The sequence below is a fragment of the Rhinoderma darwinii genome, unplaced genomic scaffold (genome assembly GCF_050947455.1).
Source record: "Rhinoderma darwinii isolate aRhiDar2 unplaced genomic scaffold, aRhiDar2.hap1 Scaffold_4248, whole genome shotgun sequence".
NCBI lineage: Eukaryota > Metazoa > Chordata > Amphibia > Anura > Rhinodermatidae > Rhinoderma > Rhinoderma darwinii.
The window spans coordinates 24,781-40,444 of NW_027463788.1; the positions used below are offsets into that span (position 1 = coordinate 24,781).

General features: G+C 47.1%; 4 protein-coding genes and 1 pseudogene across 4 annotated transcripts; 1 reads left to right on the forward strand and 4 right to left on the reverse strand.

Moving 5' to 3' along the window:
* Positions 1 to 8,734: 8,734 nt before the first annotated feature.
* On the reverse strand, positions 8,735 to 9,115 carry LOC142710429 (histone H2B 1.1-like). The gene has a single exon (XM_075848557.1). It carries the CDS (start codon positions 9,113 to 9,115, stop codon positions 8,735 to 8,737), a length of 381 nt encoding a protein of 126 aa, XP_075704672.1.
* Positions 9,116 to 9,434: 319 nt separating this feature from the next.
* On the forward strand, positions 9,435 to 9,827 carry LOC142710428 (histone H2A type 1-like). The gene has a single exon (XM_075848556.1). It carries the CDS (start codon positions 9,435 to 9,437, stop codon positions 9,825 to 9,827), a length of 393 nt encoding a protein of 130 aa, XP_075704671.1.
* Positions 9,828 to 11,487: 1,660 nt separating this feature from the next.
* LOC142710430 (histone H4) lies at positions 11,488 to 11,799 on the reverse strand. Its single transcript, XM_075848558.1, has one exon. The coding sequence runs from the start codon at positions 11,797 to 11,799 to the stop codon at positions 11,488 to 11,490; it is 312 nt and encodes a 103-aa protein (XP_075704673.1).
* Positions 11,800 to 12,801: 1,002 nt separating this feature from the next.
* LOC142710427 (histone H3-like) lies at positions 12,802 to 13,204 on the reverse strand (annotated as a pseudogene).
* Positions 13,205 to 14,110: 906 nt separating this feature from the next.
* On the reverse strand, positions 14,111 to 14,785 carry LOC142710426 (histone H1A-like). Its single transcript, XM_075848555.1, has one exon. The coding sequence runs from the start codon at positions 14,783 to 14,785 to the stop codon at positions 14,111 to 14,113; it is 675 nt and encodes a 224-aa protein (XP_075704670.1).
* Positions 14,786 to 15,664: the final 879 nt, after the last annotated feature.

The window sequence follows — 15,664 nt, forward strand, 5'->3', positions numbered from 1 at the left end:
TATTCCTTCATATTACCGGCATTATGTCCCTGTTCCTTCATATTACAGGCATTATGTACCTGTTCCTTCATATTACAGGCATTATGTCCCTGTTCCCTCATATTACAGGCATTATGTCCCTGTTCTTTCATATTACTGGCATTATGTCCCTATTCCTTCATATTACCGACATTATGTCCCTGTTCCTTCATATTACCAGCATTATGTCCCTATTCCTTCATATTACAGGCATTATGTGCCTGCTCCCTCATATTACCGGCATTATTTCCCTGTTCCTTCTTATTACCGGCATTATGTCCCTGTTCCTTCATATTACCGGCATTAAGTCCCTGTTCCTTCATATTACCGGCATTATGTCCCTGTTCTTTCATATTACAGGCATTATGTCCCTGTTCCTTCATATTACCGGCATTATGTCCCTGTTCCTTCATATTTCCGGCATTATGTCCTTATTCCTTCATATTACCGGCATTATGTCCCTGTTCCTTCATATTACCGGCATTATGACCCTGTTCCTTATTATTACAGGCATTATGTACCTGTTCCTTCATATTACAGGCATTATGTCCAATTCCTTCATATTACCGGCATTATGTCCCTTTTCCCTCATATTACCGGCATTATGTCCCTGTTCCTTCATATTACCGGCATTATGTCCCTGTTCTTTCATATTACAGGCATTATGTCCCTGTTCCTTCATATTACCGGCATTATGTCCCTGTTCCTTCATATTTCCGGCATTATGTCCTTATTCCTTCATATTACCGGCATTATGTCCCTGTTCCTTCTTATTACAGGCATTATGTCCCTGTTCCTTCATATTACCGGCATTATGTCCCTGTTCCTTCATATTACCGGCATTATGTCCTTAATCCTTCATCTAAACCGCCATTATGTCCCTATTCCTTCATATTACAGGCATTATGTCCCTGTTCCTTCATCCTACCGGCATTATGTCCCTGTACCTTCATATTATCGGTATTACCTCCCTGTTCCTTCATATTACAAGGATTATTTCCCTGTTCCTTCATATTACCCGTATTATGTCCCTGTTCCTTCATATTACAGGCATTATGTCCAATTCCTTCATATTACCGGCATTATGTCCCTTTTCCCTCATATTACCGGCATTATGTCCCTGTTCCTTCATATTACCAGCATTATGTCCCTGTTCCTTCATATTACCGGCATTATGTCCTTATTCCTTCATATTACCGGCATTATGTCCCTGTTCCTTCATATTACCGGCATTATGTCCCTGTTCCTTCTTATTACAGGCATTATGTCCCTGTTCCTTCATATTACCGGCATTATGTCCCTGTTCCTTCATATTACAAGCATTATGTCCCTGCTCCTTCATATTACAAGCATTATGTCCTTATTCCTTCATATTACCGGCATTATGTCCCAGTTTCTTCATATTACCGGCATTATGTCCCTGTTCCTTCATATTACAGGCATTATTTCGCTGTTCCTTCATATTACCGGCATTATGTCCCTGTTCTTTCATATTACAGGCATTATGTCCCTGTTCCTTCATATTACAGGCATTATGTCCCTGTTCCCTCATATTACATGCATTATGTCCCTTTTCCCTCATATTACCGGCATTATGTCCCTGTTCCTTCATATTACCGGCATTATGTCCCTGTTCTTTCATATTACAGGCATTATGTCCCTGTTCCTTCATATTACTGGCATTATGTCTCTGTTCCTTCATATTACCGGCATTATTTACCTGTTCCTTCATATTACCGGCATTATGTCCCTGTTCCTTCATATTACAGGCATTATGTCCCTGTTCCCTCATCTTACCGGCATTATGTCCCTGTTCCTTCATATTACCGGCATTATGTCCCTGTTCCTTCATATTACCAGCATTATGTCCCTGTTCCTGCATATTACAGGCATTATGTCCTATTCCTTCATATTACCGGCATTATGTCCCTGTTCCTTCATATTACAGGCATTATGTACCTGTTCCTTCATATTACAGGCATTATGTCCCTGTTCCCTCATATTACAGGCATTATGTCCCTGTTCTTTCATATTACTGGCATTATGTCCCTATTCCTTCATATTACCGACATTATGTCCCTGTTCCTTCATATTACCAGCATTATGTCCCTATTCCTTCATATTACAGGCATTATGTGCCTGCTCCCTCATATTACCGGCATTATTTCCCTGTTCCTTCTTATTACCGGCATTATGTCCCTGTTCCTTCATATTACCGGCATTAAGTCCCTGTTCCTTCATATTACCGGCATTATGTCCCTGTTCTTTCATATTACAGGCATTATGTCCCTGTTCCTTCATATTACCGGCATTATGTCCCTGTTCCTTCATATTTCCGGCATTATGTCCTTATTCCTTCATATTACCGGCATTATGTCCCTGTTCCTTCATATTACCGGCATTATGACCCTGTTCCTTATTATTACAGGCATTATGTACCTGTTCCTTCATATTACAGGCATTATGTCCAATTCCTTCATATTACCGGCATTATGTCCCTTTTCCCTCATATTACCGGCATTATGTCCCTGTTCCTTCATATTACCGGCATTATGTCCCTGTTCTTTCATATTACAGGCATTATGTCCCTGTTCCTTCATATTACAGGCATTATGTCCCTGTTCCTTCATATTACCAGCATTATGTCCCTATTCCTTCATATTACAGGCATTATGTCCCTGTTCCTTCATATTACCGGCATTATGTACCTGTTCCTTCATATTAACGGCATTATGTCCCTGTTCCTTCATATTACAGGCATTATGTCCTTGTTCCCTCATCTTACCGGCATTATGTCCCTGTTCCTTCATATTACCGGCATTATGTCCCTGTTCTTTCATATTACAGGCATTATGTCCCTGTTCCTTCATATTACCGGCATTATGTCCCTGTTCCTTCATATTTCCGGCATTATGTCCTTATTCCTTCATATTACCGGCATTATGTCCCTGTTCCTTCATATTACCGGCATTATGTCCCTGTTCCTTCTTATTACAGGCATTATGTACCTGTTCCTTCATATTACCGGCATTATGTCCCTGTTCCTTCATATTACCGGCATTATGTCCCTGTTCTTTCATATTACAGGCATTATGTCCCTGTTCCTTCATATTACCGGCATTATGTCCCTGTTCCTTCATATTTCCGGCATTATGTCCTTATTCCTTCATATTACCGGCATTATGTCCCTGTTCCTTTATATTACCGGCATTATGTCCCTGTTCCTTCTTATTACAGGCATTATGTCCCTGATCCTTCATATTACCGGCATTATGTCCCTGTTCCTTCATATTACCGGCATTATGTCCCTGTTTTTTCATATTACAGGCATTATGTCCCTGTTCCTTCATATTACCGGCATTATGTCCCTGTTCCTTCATATTTCCGGCATTATGTCCTTATTCCTTCATATTACCGGCATTATGTCCCTGTTCCTTCTTATTACAGGCATTATGTCCCTGTTCCTTCATATTACCGGCATTATGTCCCTGTTCCTTCATATTACCGGCATTATGTCCTTAATCCTTCATCTAAACCGCCATTATGTCCCTATTCCTTCATATTACAGGCATTATGTCCCTGTTCCTTCATCCTACCGGCATTATGTCCCTGTACCTTCATATTATCGGTATTACCTCCCTGTTCCTTCATATTACAAGGATTATTTCCCTGTTCCTTCATATTACCGGTATTATGTCCCTGTTCCTTCATATTACAGGCATTATGTCCAATTCCTTCATATTACCGGCATTATGTCCCTTTTCCCTCATATTACCGGCATTATGTCCCTGTTCCTTCATATTACCAGCATTATGTCCATGTTCCTTCATATTACCGGCATTATGTCCTTATTCCTTCATATTACCGGCATTATGTCCCTGTTCCTTTATTTTACCGGCATTATGTCCCTGTTCCTTCATATTACCGGCATTACGTCCTTAATCCTTCATCTAAACCGCCATTATGTCCCTATTCCTTCATATTACAGGCATTATGTCCCTGTTCCTTCATCCTACCGGCATTATGTCCCTGTTCCTTCATATTCCCGGCATTATGTCCCTGTTCCTTCATATTACAAGGATTATTTCCCTGTTCCTTCATATTACAGGCATTATGTCCCTGTTCCATCATAGTACCGGCATTATGTCCCTGTTCCTTCATATTACCGGCATTTTGCCCCTGTTCCCTCATCTTACCGGCATTATGTCCCTGTTCCTTCATTTTTTTCAGCATTATGTCCCTGTTCCTTCATATTACCGGCATTATGTCCCTGTTCCTTCATATTACAGGCATTATGTCCCTGCTCCTTCATATTACCGGCATTATGTCCTTATTCCTTCATATTACCAGCATTATGTCCCTGTTCCTTCATATTACCGGCATTATGTCCCTGTTCCTTCCTATTACAGGTATTATGTCCCAGTTTATTCATATTACCGGCATTATGTCCCTGTTCCTTCATATTACAGGCATTATTTCGCTGTTCCTTCATATTACCGGCATTATGTCCCTGTTCCTTCTTATTACCGGCATTATGTTCCTGTTCCTTTATATTACCGGCATTATGTCCCTGTTCCGGCATATTACAGGCATTATGTCCCTGTTCCTGCATATTACAGGCATTATGTCCCTGTTCCTTCATATTACAGGCATTATGTCCCTGTTCCTTCATATTACAGGCATTATGTCCCTGTTCCTTCATATTACTGTCATTATGTCCCCTGTAGGAGGGTACAGGGACATAATGCCGGTAATATGTCCCTGCTCCCTAATATTACCGACATTATATCCCTGTTATTTCATATTACAGGCATTATGTCCCTGTTCCATTATATTATAGGCATTATGTACTTGTTCCTTTATATTACCGGCATTTTGTCTCTGTTCCTTCATATTACAGGCATTATGTCCCTGTTCCTTCATATTACCGGCATTACGTCCCTGTTCTTTTATATTACAGGCATTATGTGCCTGTTCCTTCATATTACAGGCATTATGTCCCTGTTCCCTCATCTTACCAGCATTATGTGCCTGTTCCTTCATATTACCCGCATTACGTCCCTGTTCCTTCATATTACCGGCATTATGTCCCTGTTCCTTCATATTACCGGCATTATGTCCCTGATCCTTCATATTACAGGCATTATGTCCCTGTTCCTTCATACTACCGGCATTATGTCCCTGTTCCTTCATATTACTGGCATTATGTCCCTGTTCCTTCATATTACCGGCATTATGTCCCTGTTCCTTCATATTACAGGCATTATGTCCCTGTTCCTTCATATTACAGGCATTATGTCCCCGTTCCTACATATTTCCGGCATTATGTCCCTGTTCCTTCATATTACCTGCATTATGTCCCTGTTCCTTCATATTATAGGCATTAGGTCCCTGTTCCTTCTTATTACCGGCATTATGTCCTTGTTTCTTCATATTACCAGCATTATGTCCCTGTTCCTTCCTATTACCGGCGTTATGTCCCTGTTCCTTCATATTACTGCCATTATGTCCCTGTTCCTTCATATTTCCGGCATTATGTCCCTGTTCCTTCATATTACCGGCATTATGTCCCTGTTCCTTCATATTTCCGGCATTATGTCCCTGTTCCTTCATATTACCGGCATTATGTCCCTGTTCCTTCATATTACCTGCATTTTATCCCTGTTCCTTCATATTACCGGCATTATGTCCCTGTTCCTTCGTATTACCGGCATTATGTCCCTGTTCCCTCATATTACCGGCATTATGTCCCTGTTCCTTCATATTACCGGCATTATTTCCCTGTTTCTTCATATTACAGGCATTATTTCCCTGTTCCTTCATATTACCGGCATTATGTCCCTGTTCCTTCATATTTCAGGCATTATGTCCCTGTTCCTTCATATTACCAGCATTATGTGCCTGTTCCTTCATATTACCGGCATTAGGTCCCCTGTAGGAGGGTACAGGGACATAATGCCGGTAATATGTCCCTGCTCCCTCATATTACCGACATTATATCCCTGTTCCTTCATATTACCTGCATTATGTCCCTGTTCCTTCATATTATAGGCATTAGGTCCCTGTTCCTTCTTATTACCGGCATTATGTCCTTGTTTCTTCATATTACCAGCATTATGTCCCTGTTCCTTCCTATTACCGGCGTTATGTCCCTGTTCCTTCATATTACTGCCATTATGTCCCTGTTCCTTCATATTTCCGGCATTATGTCCCTGTTCCTTCATATTACCGGCATTATGTCCCTGTTCCTTCATATTTCCGGCATTATGTCCCTGTTCCTTCGTATTACCGGCATTATGTCCCTGTTCCCTCATATTACCGGCATTATGTCCCTGTTTCTTCATATTACAGGCATTATTTCCCTGTTCCTTCATATTACCGGCATTATGTCCCTGTTCCTTCATATTTCAGGCATTATGTCCCTGTTCCTTCATATTACCAGCATTATGTGCCTGTTCCTTCATATTACCGGCATTAGGTCCCTGTTCCCTCATATTACCGCCATTATTTCCCTGTTTCTTCATATTACCGGCATTATTTCCCTGTTCCTTCATATTACCGGCATTATGTCCCTGTTCCTTCATATTACCAGCATTATGTGCCTGTTCCTTCGTATTACCGGCATTATGTCCCTGTTCCCTCATATTACCGGCATTATGTCCCTGTTCCTTCATATTACCAGCATTATGTGCCTGTTCCTTCGTATTACCGGCATTATGTCCCTGTTCCTTCATAATACCGACATAATGTCCCTGTTCCTTCATATTACCGGCATTATGTCCCTGTTCCTTCATATTACAGGCATTATGTCCCTATTCCCTCATATTACCGGCATTATTTCCCTGTTTCTTCATATTACCGGCATTATGTCCCTGTTCCTTCAAATTACCGGCATTATGTCCCTGTTCCTTCATATTACAGGCATTATGTCCCTGTTCCTTCATATTACAGGCATTATGTCCCTGTTCCTTCATATTACAGGCATTATTTCCCTGTTCCTTCATATTACCGGCATTATGTCCCTGTTCCTTCAAATTACCGGCATTATGTCCCTGTTCCTTCATATTACAGGCATTATGTCCCTGTTCCTTCATATTACAGGCATTATGTCCCTGTTCCTTCATCTTACCGGCATTATGTCCCTGTTCCTTCATATTACCGGCATTATGTCCCTGTTCCCTCATATTACCGGCATTATGTCCCTGTTCCTTCATATTACCGGCATTATTTCCCTGTTCCTTCATATTACAGGCATTATTTCCCTGTTCCTTCATGTTACAGGCATTATATCCCTGTTCCCTCCTTTTACCGCATTATGTCCCTTTTCTATTACAGGGTGTAGAAGAAACCAGAGTCTGCTCCACCTGTATTAAAATAAGCCCTCACAGACAAGAAATAGAGGCTGTTCCTCCTGTATTACAATAAGGAGTCAACACATTAGAGTTGGCTGCTACATTAACCTAGCACCAAAAAAACCACCTTTGGTTATTATAGCCTCAAACTCTGGTTGACTTGTTATTGTAATGCAGGTGGAGCAGACTCTGGCGTCTCCTCTTTATCGGGTATTGTAAAACGGGTGGAGCAAACTTTTTTTTTTTTTTTTTGTGCAAGATTATTGTTTCAGCCATGTCTGTATTGCAATACCCGGCATAGAGGAGACACCAGAGTCTGCTCCACTTGTATTACAATACCCGGCACAGAGGAGACACCAGAGTCTGCTCCACTTGTATTACAATACCCGGCACAGAGGAGACACCAGAGTCTGCTCCACTTGTATTACAATACCCGGCACAGAGGAGACACCAGAGTCTGCTCCACTTGTATTACAACACCCGGCACAGAGGAGACACCAGAGTCTGCTCCACTTGTATTACAATACCCGGCACAGAGGAGACACCAGAGTCTGCTCCACTTGTATTACAACACCCGGCACAGAGGAGACACCAGAGTCTGCTCCACTTGTATTACAATACCCGGCACAGAGGAGACACCAGAGTCTGCTCCACTTGTATTACAATACCCGGCATAGAGGAGACACCAGAGTCTGCTCCACTTGTATTACAATACCCGGCACAGAGGAGACACCAGAGTCTGCTCCACTTGTATTACAATACCCGGCACAGAGGAGACACCAGAGTCTGCTCCACTTGTATTACAATACCCGGTACAGAGGAGACACCAGAGTCTGCTCCACTTGTATTACAATACCCGGCACAGAGGAGACACCAGAGTCTGCTCCACTTGTATTACAATACCCGGCACAGAGGATACACCAGAGTCTGCTCCGCCTGTATTACAATAACCACCCTTTACCCAGTCCTCGCCAGTGTGATTGCTTGTTCTCTATCGGCGTCAAGCAGTTTCCCTGGCATCTGTTATAAATCGGACTACTACCCTCATCATTGTTATTTACAGATGTCCCATGCTTCCTTCCGTCTCCTAATGTACAACGTTCCGTTTCTTCTGGATAGTGTGATATTATGACGGGTCATCTGCCCGCAGGATCCGTGTCCCGGCTTCATCACACGCGGCAATGTCTCTCCCTGTCCGGCAGCCACATAATGTATGAAGCAGCATCTGCACCGACACGAGAGCGGCCGCACATAGAACAGGGAGACTAGCGGGAGGCCAGACAATAGCAGGCACAGCTCTGTTGTAGACAAGGTGGGTGGCTCTTAGAAGAGCCTTTGTGTTCTTACTGCAGGGACGGGGCACATTACTTGGCGCTGGTGTACTTGGTGACGGCCTTGGTGCCCTCGGACACGGCGTGCTTGGCCAGCTCTCCAGGCAGCAGCAGGCGCACGGCAGTCTGGATCTCCCGGGAGGTGATGGTGGAGCGCTTGTTGTAGTGAGCCAGGTGGGAGGCTTCCCCTGCGATGCGCTCGAAGATGTCATTGACGAAGGAGTTCATGATGCCCATGGCCTTGGACGAGATGCCGGTGTCAGGGTGGACCTGCTTGAGCACCTTGTATACGTAAATGGCGTAGCTCTCCTTCCTGCTCTTTCTTCGCTTCTTGCCGTCCTTCTTCTGTGTCTTGGTCACGGCTTTCTTGGAGCCCTTCTTGGGCGCCGGGGCAGACTTGGCGGGCTCAGGCATGATAACACACTGCGATCTGCTCACAACTGAGATAATGGAATGCTTTACCCTCCCACCGCTGCTGTATTTATACACGGGCTATGCAAATGAGCAACGCTGCCTGACCGCTGTTCTACTGGAAGAGCAAGTCATGTGACCTATGGAATCGCCATAAGCCACTCCCAGTGCAGCTAATTGGTGGTTCCCACAAGTCTGTTCTCTGTTGGTGGCTTTAAATCTATCCAATCACAGGAGCTGGTGAGCGGTGCAGTAGCTTATAAACGGCAGCAGAAAGGGTGTGATTGTTACGATACGGACTGGAGATTTCTCTGCTTTAGCAATGTCTGGACGCGGTAAACAGGGAGGCAAAGTGCGGGCTAAAGCCAAGACCCGCTCATCCCGGGCAGGACTACAGTTCCCTGTCGGCCGTGTGCACAGACTTCTCCGCAAGGGCAACTACGCTCAGAGGGTCAGCGCCGGCGCTCCGGTTTACATGGCCGCTGTGCTGGAATATCTGACCGCTGAGATCCTGGAACTGGCCGGAAATGCCGCCCGGGACAACAAGAAGACCCGAATTATCCCCCGTCACCTGCAGCTGGCCGTGCGCAATGACGAGGAGCTCAACAAGCTGCTGGGTGGTGTGACCATCGCTCAGGGAGGCGTCCTGCCCAACATCCAGGCCGTTCTGCTGCCCAAGAAGACCGAGAGCAGCAAAAGCGCCAAGAGCAAGTGAGCGCCGCTTATTCACATTTAACCACAAAGGCTCTTTTAAGAGCCCCCCACATGGTCCTTAGAACAGAGCTCTCACCGCTGATCTCCGATATGTAAACGTTCTGCGCCAGATAAGTGGCTCTGCTTGTACAGAGATCTAGCGATCAGGAGGGGGCGACAATCTCTATTATGAATTCATATACCGCGGGGATAAACATTGAAGAGGAAGCCGTAGGGGGTGTGTAGAACTGCTGCGTTACTCATGACCTATACATTCACTACTGCCTCGTGCAGATGATGGCGCTGTCATTGGTGCACTAACTATACTGTACAGGACACATTAATAGTACAACTACTCCAGTGATTCATGTTCATGATCTACAACTCGCCCCCGACTACATAGTGTCTTAAATTATATCTTCCAGTCTCAAGAGCGTTGTCACAATTCGGTCCCCCTGAAGTATAACCACCATCATCCCAGGTGTTTAGGCTAAGATTCCATCCCCGCGTCATGTACCGATAAGAGCAGTTCCTAAACTACAAAGGAGAAGTCCTACGAGGGGTCTGCGGCAATGCTTTATATACACAGGAGACGCTATTCGGGTAACAAACCATTCCTCTCAAGGACTCTTATTGCTTCTAATTCTGCCCTGGTGTACACCACCAACTAAATGTCAACAAATGAAAAAGGGAGGGGAAGAGAAGGGCGAGAAGCGCACGGATCAAAGGATCTCTCGAATTGGTCGTTTGTTTTGAAAATCTGGTAACATTTGTAGCAATGAGAGCAGCTTGGAAAACACGGCCCCTCCAACATTGGGTTTTACTCTTGTAAAATGCCGTATCAGCTGCATCAGTTTCTCCTTTTTCATTCATTGAATGCGTCTCACTAAATGCTGCTCTGCAGGAAACTGCACGCGTTACTGTAATAAAGTGAGTCCTATATAGGGACAGCAGACAGAGTCATTATTAGTACTAGAGGTTACTAGATTTATTGCCAGCAGCCTTATTAACCCCAGCCGTCCGGCAGAATGAGATACGGAGCAATACGAGCCGATACTTGTGTCAAAGTTGGTCCCAGTAACAGATTTATTGTTTGTTGTGAGAATCTGGTAACATTAGTAGCAGTGACAGCAGCTAAGAAAACACTGGCCCTCTCTCCAAGGATTGCGGAAAGCACGTTGCCCAGCAGCAAGCTGGACGCCGAAGAAGCAACACCGCAAGTCCGCTGTCTGATCCACTGCTCGGGCGCTTATACAGCGCTATGAGCAACTGAGCGGATATTCAGCGGTGAGTTTCTGCCACTCGTGTACGTGCAGGCATCGGCACAAACGGCGTCCGGCAGCGCCGCTACGAGGATGTGTATTCCTGCCGGAGGATCACTCGCCAGCAAGTATAGCACTAAGGCACTCTTTCCCTTCAGATTAACACTCTCTGGTCCAAGACCGAATTCAGTCAGCTGCTTCTAGGACGCTATTAGGGGACACACTGCGGTCCTATATCCGGCTCCTCACTGGAAGACCGACGTGATACTGAAGCCCCTACCCCCGTGTATATAGAAGTAGAAGGTCACTGCTCAGATACACGAGCGGTCACCAGCAGACATCATAGCTGATCTATAGAGGATGTGGCGGCTCTGAGAAGAGCCTTTGTGTTGCGTAAGATGGAGCTGAGCAGGAGCGGAATTAACCTCCGAAGCCGTAGAGAGTGCGGCCCTGGCGTTTGAGCGCGTACACCACGTCCATAGCGGTGACGGTCTTCCTCTTGGCGTGCTCGGTGTAGGTGACGGCGTCACGGATGACGTTCTCCAGGAAAACCTTCAGGACGCCGCGAGTCTCTTCATAGATGAGACCGGAGATGCGTTTGACGCCTCCCCTGCGAGCTAGACGGCGGATTGCAGGCTTGGTGATGCCCTGGATGTTATCACGGAGCACCTTCCTGTGCCGCTTGGCACCGCCCTTTCCGAGGCCTTTTCCTCCTTTACCACGACCAGACATCCTGTAAGCTGGAGCTGAAGAGAAATATTGTACCGACTACCGCGGGGCGCGTCTTTATATAGACCTTGGGTGGAGCAGAGAGAGAACTGTCATGCATGTCACTTCCGGGGCGTTTCTCTCAGCAAATTCACATTACCAATCCCTCCCCCTCCCGCTGATTGGCTTGTCTGAGATTTTGAATTTCAGGCTCATTTTACAATACCGGCCGCTCTTTTCCCGCTTCTAGCGCGACTGCTATGTAATCTCTATCTGCCCCAAATCTAAACAAGGAACAAGCATGACGTCTTGGATTAGTATGGCGGCCGCTCGTCATCTGCCGTCAGGTTCAGGATTTGTGTGCCCGCAGATCACCCCTCAGGCCACCAGCACCACAACGGTTTTATAGAATGAATAGTGAGGACTCGGGCAGTGTTAATGGGTTTAGAAATCTGATTTACAACGGTGACCGGGACTACACCCGATGATCATGACCTCACAGAATAAGAGTAGAACTCCCCTGCGCTTGTGTTCACACCTAGCAGAGGATACCTGCTCCCCACCCTACCTGGTTTGCCTTTACAAGGAGTAGGGAACAAGGACTCCGCACACACTGGTCAGCGGTGGATCATTAGCTGCACATAACGGCGTCATTCCTCGCAGTAGCAGCGGAGGTTATTATAGGAAGAGCGATGTGCGGTCATCAGTGAGGAGTGGGGCGGGTTATCGCTACGATACAGCCGGAGAGGGAGGTGATGAATACAGCGCAGACATCCGGCATAACACATGACAGGACTGCTGAAAGGGCCGGATAACGTGAGCTAGAGACGAGGACTGGTTATAGTGTAAATGGCGCTAAGCACTGAAAGGGTTAACATGGCACCTCCACATATTAATAGCAGAGCACCGAGAAGCCAGCGGGAGAGTCGCGGTAGAATAACGGAGGAAAGGGATCCAGCTCGTTTGAGGGAGGATTTGGTGGCTCTGAAAAGAGCCTTTGTGTTGTAGTCGGTGCCGGGTTCAGACCTAAGCCCTCTCCCCCCGGATCCTGTTGAATATCTTTGGGCATGATGGTGACCCTCTTGGCGTGGATGGCGCACAGGTTGGTATCCTCAAACAGTCCGACCAGATAAGCCTCGCTGGCCTCCTGCAGAGCCATGACTGCGGAGCTCTGGAAGCGCAGATCGGTCTTGAAGTCCTGAGCGATCTCTCGCACCAGGTGCTGGAAGGGCAGCTTACGGATAAGAAGCTCGGTGGACTTCTGGTAGCGGCGGATTTCACGGAGAGCGACTGTGCCCGGGCGGTAACGATGAGGCTTCTTCACTCCGCCGGTAGCGGGAGCGCTCTTCCGTGCAGCTTTAGTAGCCAGCTGCTTGCGGGGAGCTTTCCCGCCGGTGGATTTACGCGCGGTCTGCTTTGTTCTGGCCATAGCTCTACAACAACGTGCACACTTGTAGACTGATACGAGGAGAGGAAAGAGCAGAGTATTTATACACTTGAGCGTGTCCTCATTGGTCCATGAAAGGCACACCCCTACATTCTATTGGCTTCTTCATAAAAATATGCGCCCGACAAAGCAAATGTGATATTCGCAACCAATCACCGCTCCGAAGAGGCGGACACCGGTTTACATGAAGTCCACACGCAGCTTTTACAGCAGGGGGCGTTAATGAGATCATTTCTCCAGCTCTCTGCGAAATAGTTATCATCAGTAACAGCTCACTGTATTTCCATGTCCGCAGATCACGTACACAGCGTTATATAAGAGACTACTTCCCCATCATCCCCCGCTGCAGTGGTTTTATAGATCACACAAAGGGACAATCCCCCACCCCATCCTTACACAGGACACTGTGCCCCGCATCCAGAGGCAGCATATAAGGGTCACCATCCACCACGTGTAATGAGGAGGAGGGGACATTGTGCTCTATTTACACCGGAGAGAGTGTAAACCATCGGCCTCCTTCACGTGGATCCTGTGCTGTAATCTACAAGTCTATTGCTGCCCCGGTCCTTATTCACACATTACACCTGGTGGACTGTGACCTGATAAACTCTGCCTGGATGTTACACCATAGTGACGGGACAGACACTGTGGAGGTCCGGATACAGCAGCTATGGCGTCCAGCGCAATGACCAGAAATGACACTTGTCATAGAGTAACAGGGACATGAAGCTCCTCCGTGCACACGCGATGATGGCGCCTCCTTTATCTCAGGATCGCGATGCTGTCTGTACCGGAGGAAATAGCGGCCAGTGATCATACAGCTCTGCCGGGGAGAAGGTGGTGGCTCTGAAAAGAGCCTTTGTGGGACAAGAAACGGGCGTCTCTCGGTTATTTCTTAGCCACGGTCTTCCTGGTTTTAGACGCTTTCTTTGCCGGACTCTTGGCAGCTTTGGGCGCTTTCTTTGCCGGACTCTTGCCAGCTTTCTTAGCCGGACTCTTGGCAGCTTTCTTAGCCGGACTCTTGGCAGCTTTGGGCTTGGCCGCCTTCTTTGCTGGGCTCTTGGTTATTTTCTTGGGGGCAGGTTTTGGCTTCTTGGGGCTCTTCGCCAGCTTCTTGGCAGCGGCAGGCCTCTTTGCCTTTGTCAGGCTCTTGGCCGGAGTCTTCTTCGGTGATTTGGCAGCAGCCGCCGGCTTCTTCTTGACCGCCTTGTCCTTAGTCTCCTGCTGTTTCTTGTTCAGCTTGAAGGAGCCGGAGGCGCCGCTGCCTTTCACCTGGAGCAGGGTTTCCTTGGTCACCAGAGTCTTGAGTGCCATCTTCAGGCGGCTGTTGTTCTTGTCTACATCGTATCCTCCAGCAGCCAGAGCCTTCTTCAGGGCGGCCAGAGACACCCCACTGCGCTCTTTGGAGGCGGACACGGCTTTCACGATGAGCTCGGACACGCTGGGACCGGAGGGTTTTTTGTTTTTCTTGGCGCCCCCTGCTGCAGTTTTTTTCGGCAGCTTCTTGGATTTGGCGGCCGGCTCGGCGGGAGGGACAGCGGCGGCTGGTGCGGTCTCTGCCATCGTATAACACGGGAATACACTAAAACAATAATCCTGCGAGGGAAACACTGAGGACGGAGCTGGGGGGGGCACCTCTTATATGTACAGCGGCTGCTCAGTGATTGGCTGCGATTGTCCTGAGCGTCTATTGGCTGACACTGATCACATGTCCTCCCTTTCCTCATCTGACAGGAGTGAAGCTCCGCTCTCCCCTTGTGCTTCCCTGCCCGGGATAAGAGCCCTTTACCGACTAGAAGCGGCCGGGCGAGCGGGCACTCTACGTGACTTCCCCCTCCCTGACATTCCCCCTACTCATTTCTAGCCTTCACTGGCAGAGATGCTGGGAAGGAGCCGGGAGGAGGCCCCGGGATCTCTGCCATAGTCCTGCCGATCTGCACATCGCTGTCATCGGACAAGATACATGTGTTTGCGGGAGCTCGTGCCCTCTATTCCCGGCACTTGTCACTATCACAGGGTTCTTTACCACAATGTCTAACGTGCGGGAAGCTGATTGTCCGATGCGGGGGCGACCTGGAGCTGCAGAGAGCCCAGAAGGGTAACCCGGCACAGACGCGATGTCGGAGTGTCTTCCGCCTGTCTTACTGTAACTTGGCACAGAGGAGACACCAGAAACTGCTCCACCTGTGTTACAATAACCCAGCACAGAGGAAACACCAGAGTCTGCTCTACTTATGTTACAATAACTCGGCACAGGCAGGACACCGGGGTCTGCTCCACCTGTATTACAACTTCCCAGCACAGAAAAGACACAAGTCTGCTCCTCCTTTACTAAAATAACCTGACACAGGCCAGACCCCAGAACCTGCTCCTCCAGCAGTACATTACCCGGACACAGACAGGACACTAGAGACTTCTCCACCTGTATAACTATAACCTGAC